General features: G+C 42.2%; 1 protein-coding gene across 1 annotated transcript; it reads left to right on the top strand.

Annotated features, from left to right (window-relative positions):
* Positions 1 to 290: 290 nt before the first annotated feature.
* Positions 291 to 6,866, top strand: LOC103750889 (interleukin-36 gamma-like). Its single transcript, XM_029556676.1, has 5 exons — positions 291 to 330; positions 815 to 867; positions 1,357 to 1,464; positions 2,261 to 2,400; positions 6,657 to 6,866. The coding sequence occupies exons 2-5, from the start codon at positions 834 to 836 to the stop codon at positions 6,864 to 6,866; spliced, it is 492 nt and encodes a 163-aa protein (XP_029412536.1). The 5' UTR covers positions 291 to 330; positions 815 to 833.
* Positions 6,867 to 9,390: the final 2,524 nt, after the last annotated feature.

Genomic DNA, 9,390 nt, shown 5'->3' with positions numbered 1-9,390 from the left:
TTTAAGAAATTGAGGGACTGTCATCAACTCTGTTTCCTGGTGGCTGACCTTGTGGGCTAGGCTCAGCACATTTCTCAGGGAGTTCAGACAAGTCATACTCGTGATTCTAAGATTTCTTCACCTGAGTCTCCTGGAAGCAAGCTTCTGGCAGGAGGAACTGGATTTCTTTCCTGTGGTACATTTGTCACACCCATGACAGCAGCTGTAGCCTCCCTCTGTACTCATCCATATAAATGACCCAGCCTATGTCGGAACCCATCACTGCTCTTCGGAGCCACTGGAGCTGCGATTCTGTCTCCTGGACATCCCCTAAAGAGTCTTCCTCACCAGGTATAGCCTACACCTGTAAAACTCCCTGACTCTGTAGCTTTCTGGGCTTTGAGGCTGGTGAATGGATAAGGCTATGGTAAGATAGCTCTGTACCTTGTTCTGTGTGGGAATTTCTGTCTCTCACTTCTGAGTGTATGGGATTGTGGCAGAGCTGCCCTCCATGGAGACCTCCCTTGCCTCTAGGCAGAAAGAGAGGCCAACAAATAGGAGAAGCCTCTGGGAGGAGATACAGGCATTAGGGGTTTGGGGAATGTGTACACCAAATGTCATTCATGGCCTTGAAACTTGTACAGATATAATGTTGCTGGGATTTCTGGCTTGAGATTTTGTCCCAGGAGGTAGCTTGGTTCCTTTGATTAGAACTTTATGCCTTGCCAAGTATCCAGCTCTCTGTTCTGAATGAAACCCTGAGGAACCAGGGTCTTAGAAAGTCTTGGAAGTATCTGATGAGTTTTATCTTTCCTATCACTGTCCCCTCCCCCAGGTGCCAGGACAACGCAATTATGAAAAACAATGAAGAGAAAATTTTCAATGGAGGTGATGTTGGGTTGGGGTCCTGGAGGGCTGGGCTACTTGCATCCATAGCTATATTCTCTGAATACCTCAACATCTTGTCTTCCTCCTCAGATATGGCCCTCACCACACAGTAAGGTGTCTGTCTGCCAGTGGGCCTTCAGTTTCTGGAGCATGAAGACTGCTGGTCATTCACTGCTCTAGTTCTAGTCCTGGCATTAGGCCAAACACAGAGCTGTGGGGCCTCTGCACACATGTGAGATGGGGCTGCTTGTTACTCTGTCTTGATGGTTTGTCCTCTTAGACCAATAACTGTCCTTGTAGCCATTGATTATCTCACCAGAACCCAAGGCTTTATTGGAAAGGAAATCTGAGTTGATGGGTCACATGAAGGCTGCCAATTTTGGGATGTAAACCTTTGATCTTCCTTATAGAAGGGCCTAGACTTAGGAGATCTTTTGCCTAGTATTGAGTCTTGATTTTCATGTTTGTTATTTGTTTCCAAACAAACAGCAACAAATACTCCTCAGACTGGAAGTGTTTCTGACTTGGACCATCAGGTGTGGATCCTTCAAGGTCAGATGCTTGTGACAGTTCCACGGACTAACAGTGTAGCTTCAGGTTAGTGGCCAACTGTCAGTGTTTTGCCCCTCGAACTGGCACAGCCACTTGTTAAAAAGAAGTGATAGTACTCTACTGCACAGTAGGGTGACTGTAATTAACAGTAGCGCATATTCCACACTAGTTAGAGGAGAGGTGTTTGAATGCAGTTGCCTTGATCTCATCATTATTATCTGGCATATTCATCAAATCAATACTTTGTATCCCATAAATGTGTCAAACTATGTGTCACAACCAAGCTTGGCTTTCAATGGAGGCTACCTGGAAAGGGCAGAATTTCACACTATCAGGGAAAGAGAAGTCAAGGACAGATTTGTCCCAGATTTAGGTAGAGCAGCCACTAGCTGGAAAAACCTTCTTGGTTATAAGGAAACTGCCTCCATTGATCTAAAATAGTTGATCTGTTCCATGGGGACTATATATGTTCCCTATGACTTCAAAGCATCCAAGGATTAAATGAGTAAATAACACAGGAAAGTAAAATTTGCCATGCTGTTGAGCAAAATTTGCTAATTCTTAGAAATCTCCAAGAACCAGACGAGTTGCTTAAGGACAGAGCTTCTGTCTGCAGGCATTCCTCTGTGTCTGTTCCAATCGCTAGGGCAGAGGGATTGCCGCTTAGGATGGATGGATGGGTGGATGGATGGATTGGCCACTTGGTGGATTTGGGTAGCAGGGATTGCATTCTTTAAGTGTCTTCTAGCCCCACCTGGAAGATGCTACTCTGCTAAATCACAACTATTAGAACATTCTGGCTTCAGAAGGAAATTGATACCCTCTCCTCTTATCTTTATAGTTACGGTCACTGTTCTCCCATGCAAGTACCCAGAGTCCCTTGAGCAAGGTAAAGGGAATCCCATCTATTTGGGAATCCAGAATCCAGATATGTGTCTGTGCTGTGAGGAAACTGACGGACAGCCCACTTTGCAGCTGAAGGTCAGTGACTAAGAAAAAAAAAAAATTCTAAAAAGCCTATATTTCTTTTCTTAAAACTTTCATTTTTCAAGTCAGCATTACAAGGCATCAGATGGCGTTATGGCATTTTTGAGCAAAGCATGTTTTAGTAGATTCTCCTTTCCCCTCATCTCACCCCCGATCCCCCATGTGGACTCCCCCTTGTGATCCGCCCCCCAGTGTCCCTTCTGCTTTCACGTCCCCTGCCCCTGCTTCCTCGGCACCTCTTCTTACCCTCTCTTGGTTTTCTTCCTAGACTTTTTAGAAAGCCTATATATCTTTACAAGAATTTTATTTGGTAGGAGATCTAATTTTAGAATTAAAAAGGAATTATTTTCCTAAGCATGTTTTTTATAGCTCTGTTTAAAACATGGGCAGGCAATAGACTTTAATTTCTTTTGCCTTTCCCTGGTTGAAGATTCTCTTCTCTCTTAAATGTTAAGACATTCTCAGTGACTGTTTCTTCAAGTGTGCCCTCTCCCTAAGTCTGCTGTATTTTCCCTTTTATAATTCCTACTCATCAGTCACTGGAAATCTTAGAGTTAACCTCAATATTTTATAATATTTTACGTAATCTCCACACACTCCTTTCACTATTAATTAATTTATATATTTGGGCTGCATTCTGGGAGAATCTCTTGGTATGATCTCCCAGTTTTTAATATGTTCTGTCTGGTCTTATATGCTAAATTATTCTTCTATAGCATTTTCTGAAATGTTTACCTCCACTCTTCTTTTTACTAGGCTCTCTAGTTGACTATAAAGAGCTTTGTGTATATATATAAATATATGCACGTAAGTATATACATACATATATCTATTCTTGTTATTAATGTACTTTAATGTACATTAAATTTAGCTATATTTAATGTACTTGCAATTAATGTACTGTAATTCATGTAATTCAACTTGATCCAATTTAATTCAGCAAATGTGTGGAAGTTAACTAGCACCATGTAGGCATGTAAGCTATATCCTGAACAGAGTGGCGAAGAACTCGACTTTGTACAACATGGATTCTAGGGGGAGGAAAGAAATGGCAAACAATAAATATAATAGTAGGCAAATTTGTGATACGCCAAAACGGATCTCTTAGGAAAAACAAACAAAAGAAGGCAAAAGTCAGTCAGAGCAGGTTAGAGACTGGGAATGGCAGAAACAGAGCAGGGTCAGGCCCAGTGATGAATAGTGCAGCAGGAGTCATGGCAAAGGAGGACTTCCAGCAGAGAGCAGGAACTGGGAAGTCAGCAGGGCATCTGGGGCATCCAGGAAGGGCAAGTCGCAGGCCAGTGAAGACAGGTGTGTAGAGTAGACTGTACATGGAGGAGAGAAGAGAAAAGGATATCTAGGAAGGACCTTGCTGTCCTCTGCCAGGATTTGCCACTTGATTTATGTGAAAAGAGAACCCAAGAATGTGTGGGTCATAGGGGACCTTAGTGAGGACATTGCTGGTGCAGAAGTGGGGGTAAAGGCATAGGTGGAAAGGATTTAAAGAGAAACCAGAGACAACAAGTATTGGCAGCCATTCTAAATGATTTTCTGCAAGGTGGGATCTGGCGGCAGTGGTGGAAAATCAAAATACAGTCATGTGACACACGACAATGTTTTGGCCAACAATGGACCTCACACACAACAGCGGTCTCTTATGATTGTGTTGCCCAGTGACACTGTAGCTGTCTTAGTGTGTGTAAGCACACTCTACAGTGATGATAAATGATGAACCAGCCATTGATTGTTCTCTCATAATGTCTGTCTTTAAGTGACAAGACTATTTTTTAAGATGAAAGCAAAATATGGTTAAGAATGGTTGGATAGGGACTGGAGAGATAGCTCAGTGATTAAGAACACTGTCTACTTTTACAGAGGATCTGAGCTCAAATCCCAGCACCCACATGGGAACTGGCAAACAGCAATCCATAACTCCAGTTCCAGGGGAATCAGACGCCCTCTTCTTATCTCTATGGGCATTTCATGACACAGGTGCACTTAGCTACATGAAGACAATAGACTCATACACATAAAATAAAAATAATAAAAAAAATTTTTTAAAAGAATGATTGAGTAAAGAAAGAAAACTGGATGGAGCACAGGAGAGCAGGACAGATGGCTGAAGGGACGTCCTTGTGTGGTGAGTGGAGAGCAGCTGTTGATCAATGCTTCTCAGGCAAAGAGGCCCAGTGTGGGTGAGATGTGCTGGGTCTAGATCAGAAGGTGGTTTGTAGACATTCTCTTCTAATTATTTCAACTTTCTCAGCAAGCTGGAAACTGAAAGTGAGGAGGAAGGAAGAGGGGCTTTGAAATAAGAAGGCAACTTTACACTTTTTAATTTTTGAGGTAGGATCTCACTATGTAGCCCTGGCTGGCCTGGAATTCACTATGTAGGCCAGGCTAGTCTCAAACTCATAGAGATCTGCCTGTCTCTGCCTCTCTCAGGTGCTGGATTTAGTGGCATACACCACTACTCTTCAGTCAACAGATCTCTATTAAGCAAGATGTTAGGACAGTTGTGAATAAGTCTGACAAGTACAAATGATTAGTAGGTAAAAATCCTAAGCTTAGAAAGTATAATCCAGGAAAGTGATAGCTATGGGCAGGGTGATCTGAGGTCACTTTGGCTAGGATATTCAGTGAAGTTCTCTTCCTAAGAAAGGCGCATCTAAGATGATACTCACGTAACAGGAAATCAGCCTGGACAGATATGGGGCCAAGTACATAGGTAGAATGAGTATCTAGAACACCTTGGTATATCTGGGAAAGGCAGATGACAGCTGTTCCTAGAGCAGATCCAGGATTCAAAGAGTGACAAGAGGTTAGGATATCAAGGCAAGCAAGAGAGTTTGGATCAGAGAGTTTGGATTTCATGGTAATTACAATAGAAAAGCATGCAGAAGTTTAAGGCCAAAGCAAGGGTGATTTTACTTACTGTAGCTATTTCAGCTACAATTTTTCTCACTGCTTTATGGAGAATGTTTGATAGCGAATAAATCTAGTTAAGAGATTAACATAACCATCCAGGCAGAGATGGTGATGGACTGGATGAGGGTCAGGAAGGAAGTAGGATATAAGAAATGACTCAATTTAGGAAACAGTCTCTAGGTTTTGCTATTTGGTTCGATGCTAGGGGATCGCAGAAAGATAGCAAAGATGATAGAGTTTTGACCATGTGAAGCATCAAATAACTTAGGGCCATTAACTGTTCAAAGGAACCCTATTGAAACAGAACACTCCCAACTCAGAATAGAGAATTATAGACCATTCCCATGTCCCATTTGAGATCTTGCACAAAAGCAATTTGCTTAGAAATCTTCCTAAATATGTGATACTTGAATAGACAAACAGCATACACAGCATCTATTTCTACGTGTAGAAGGTGCTTTTTGGTTGCTGTTTCTCAGTCCTTCACTTTGTGAGACTCTTCTGTGTCTTTCCCACGCTGTCGATCTGTCTCTTCTGTTCATGACTGGCTGGGAACACCTATCCCCAGCGTGGCTGTCTCTTGCTGAGCCGTTGCTTTAACCAGGTTTTGGCTCTCACTGTCCCAGCTTTGGCCTACTTTTTCAAATTGGCATTTATTTTCCCTTGGGGATATCTTCAGGCTTTTGTGTGAGAAGAGAACAAATTTGTTCAAGTGTGGTCATCACTTGTTCATTAGCCTGTCCCTTGTAGTCTTCCTGAGGCATGTCTGATTTCAGAGTGGGAGTGAATATGTATGCTCACTGTGCTGCCCTTTTGAAATGCACTTTTCTTCTTCTTTTCTCTCTCTTTTTTTCTTTTTTGGTTTTGTTTTTTTGTTTTTCGGTAGTGGGTACTGAACGCAGGGCCTTGCGCCTGCTGGGAAAGTATTTTACCACTGAGCTAAATCCCTAATCCCTGAAATGGGCTTTCTTAACCTATAACTGAGGCTTCCTTGAACTCTGTAATATTTATCAGTTGTACAAAATAACTTTGATACATTTTAAAAATATTTTATTATTTGTATTTTATGTGTATGAGTGTATTGCCTGCATGTATGTGAGTGCACCCGTGTTGTGCAATGCTGCAGAGGTCAGAAGAGGGCTTCGGATTCCCCTGGAACTGGAGTTAAGGACAGTTCATAGCCACCATGTGGGTGCTGGGAATTGAACCTGGGTCCTCTTCAAGATCAGTCAGTGCTCTTAAATGCTGAGCTATCTCTCTAGCCTTTGAATATCAGAAACAGGTTCCATTTATCCTCATGAGTATCCTCTCTCACATTTTAGGAGGAGAAGATTTTGGATCTCTACAACCAACCTGAGCCCGTGAAGCCCTTCCTCTTTTACCATGCCCAGACGGGTACAACTTCCACCTTCGAGTCTGTGGCCTTCTCCGGCTGGTTCATCGCCTCCTCCAAGAAAGGCCAGCCCATCTTCCTCACTTCAGAACAGGGGAAATCTTACAACATTAATTTCAATTTTTATAGAAAGCCTTGAACTCAGCATGGAGGTGACAGCTTGGGTAGAAGTCTTGGTCTTAAACTGTCAGGTTTCTATCATGCTTTCGTTTGTCTGATCTGTGTTGTTTTCTTACTGAACAGTGAGCAGGGCCAATATATCATCTCATTTCATAGATGAAGTGATGAAGCAGAATGCGGATTCCAAAGTAGGTGGGATGGGGTGATGTAGGTCTGCCCACAGAAGCTGAAGCTGTCCAGTTCATCATGTATGAGAATCTCATCACACTTGAATCTTGGATTCCAAAGTAGGTGGGATGGGGTGATGTAGGTCTGCCCACAGAAGCTGAAGCTGTCCAGTTCATCATGTATGAGAATCTCATCACACTTGAATCTTGGATTCCAAAGTAGGTGGGATGGGGTGATGTAGGTCTGCCCACAGAAGCTGAAGCTGTCCAGTTCATCATGTATGAGAATCTCATCACACTTGAATCTTGGATTCCAAAGTAGGTGGGATGGGGTGATGTAGGTCTGCCCACAGAAGCTGAAGCTGTCCAGTTCATCATGTATGAGAATCTCATCACACTTGAATCTCATGCAAGGTATCAGGCATGGGAAATAAGGCACTGTGCCATGACATGTAAAACCCTGAAATGCTCTGAATCAGTGATATCTTCATTTCCAAGTCATTGGTCTGATCCACACCAGGTTTTTACACACTTGCAATATCAAATATCTGCATTTGGATAACAGGGGCTTCAAGTGAATAGTCACTGAGATTCTTGATTCTTTGGATCCTTTAGCAGCAGACTGTTGTGGAAGGCTGGGCATACCCTTTCTGGTATGATTAGAGATATTCAGACTATGTTGAGGTGCAATGGCTACTCTTTAAAGTGTGAGAACACTGCCTAGTGTCTCATGAACAGCTAGATTGATTGACTAAGCTTGGGTAATACCCTCCTGGATCATCCCAGTGGAGACACTGCCCACACCCCAAGAGCACTGAGAACAGTGATAACAATAAATAATTCATGTCAATAAAACATTAACTTTGTTGCTTTTAGACTTTAATAAGTGCTTTAATATTTTTTCCATAATAATGCATGTCTGTGTCTGTGGTTAAAAGCACTCGTATCCACCCCAGTACCACTTCCAAAAGGCCACTTCTGTTTTTCAGATCACTTTTTTCTATGGGTTTCTTTCATGCACCTAGATATATGTAGTAGTAAGTACTAAGTCAAGCAAAGTTGCATTTACAGACATTGAGATTATGGTTAAGAGGGCCTGTATCGTTTATTTTATTCAGGGCTTAAATAATTTATTTTATTATTTTAAAATTATGTGCATATGTGTGTCTGTGTAGGGGTTTATGTGCAGGAGTAAGGGTACCCTCAGAAGCCAGAGGGGGGCATTGTCTCCCCTGTAACTGGAATTACAGGCAGTTGTGAGCTACCTGATGTGGGTGCTGGGAAATGAGCTCAGGTTCTCTATAAGAGCAATATGTACTCTTAACCACTTTCCATCATTCCAGCCTCTGGATAATTTTTTAAGTGGTGTCATTTTCTTCAGCTCTTTCATTATTCAAGTGAGGACAGGGAAGTCCATGCAGTGGATACGAGTTGCTGAGGATGGTGTTGACACTCAGTGCTAGAACCGGAAATGACGACCCTCTTGATTGTTGAACTTTCAATTTCTGTCTGCTAATGCTGGGGCACTGTGGAACAGTTACCTGAGCAACATGGCATGGTGAAATCTGAGCCACCTCACTCCCATCACTGGGGCTGTCCTTATCTTACAGGGCATCTGCAGATGACTCAGGCAGGTGTGACACCTCTGGTCACCCAAACATGATTGTTTAATGGCATAAGGGTTAAAATGTACTTATTTCACATTGCATGTCTCAAACTTGAAACATCAGACTCACTAAGGGTGTGTACTTAAACTTCAAGAACCCCACCACACCTAGTAAAGTAAAACTCCTCCCCGGACATTGCAACTTATTCTCTAAGGAATACTGGTTGATTAGGTTTGAGAATTACTTTCCTGGGTCTTCTCAGTGGAATTTTCTGTGTAGAAGCAAACAGATTAATCATGCTTGGGATAATCTGTGTACTTCTGTAGAAGTAAAGAGCTATCTAAAACTGTGTGTTTCTTGCTGATTTTGTTGACATTTTCTTTTCTAAGGCTTTTGTCTCCTGCATGATTTAAAAGTGAATTGAGAAAAATGACTTGTTTAAAAATGTTCAAGCCCTGAAATAAAATTTCATAATATTCTAAGGGTAGAAAGAGCCCAAATTTCCATCAACCAGTGAATAAATGAACAACTGTAGTACATTCAGTACTAGTCAGTAATAAAGGAAATTAATTATTGATGTTCCACTAGAGGAATGCCAGGCACAGGGGGTGCACTGCATGCTGTCGCCTATAAGGAGTCAGGAATAGATGAAACTAACCTTGATGGAAATTAGAGCAGCAGTTGCTTTGGCAACAGGAGGAGGAGAGTAGGAGATTCTGAAAGCCGCCATGAAGTTAAAACTGGCTGTGTTCAAATGATGGAAGGACTC

Source organism: Nannospalax galili, unplaced genomic scaffold (assembly GCF_000622305.1).
Source record: "Nannospalax galili isolate Female #2095 unplaced genomic scaffold, S.galili_v1.0 scaffold1267, whole genome shotgun sequence".
NCBI classification, from domain to species: domain Eukaryota; kingdom Metazoa; phylum Chordata; class Mammalia; order Rodentia; family Spalacidae; genus Nannospalax; species Nannospalax galili.
The sequence above is the reverse complement of the archived record's forward strand: the minus strand, read 5'-3'. Positions and strand labels throughout refer to the sequence as shown.

What these genes read in the sequence shown, in the direction of transcription:
- LOC103750889 (XM_029556676.1), top strand. Translation starts at nt 834, where the DNA reads ATGAAAAACAATGAAGAGAAAATTTTCAATGGAG. An exon ending in AGAGAAAATTTTCAATGGAG is followed by an intron (nt 868 to 1,356) that starts GTGATGTTGGGT and finishes CCAAACAAACAG; the next exon opens with CAACAAATACTCCTCAGACT. An exon ending in AGCCCACTTTGCAGCTGAAG is followed by an intron (nt 2,401 to 6,656) that starts GTCAGTGACTAA and finishes CTCACATTTTAG; the next exon opens with GAGGAGAAGATTTTGGATCT.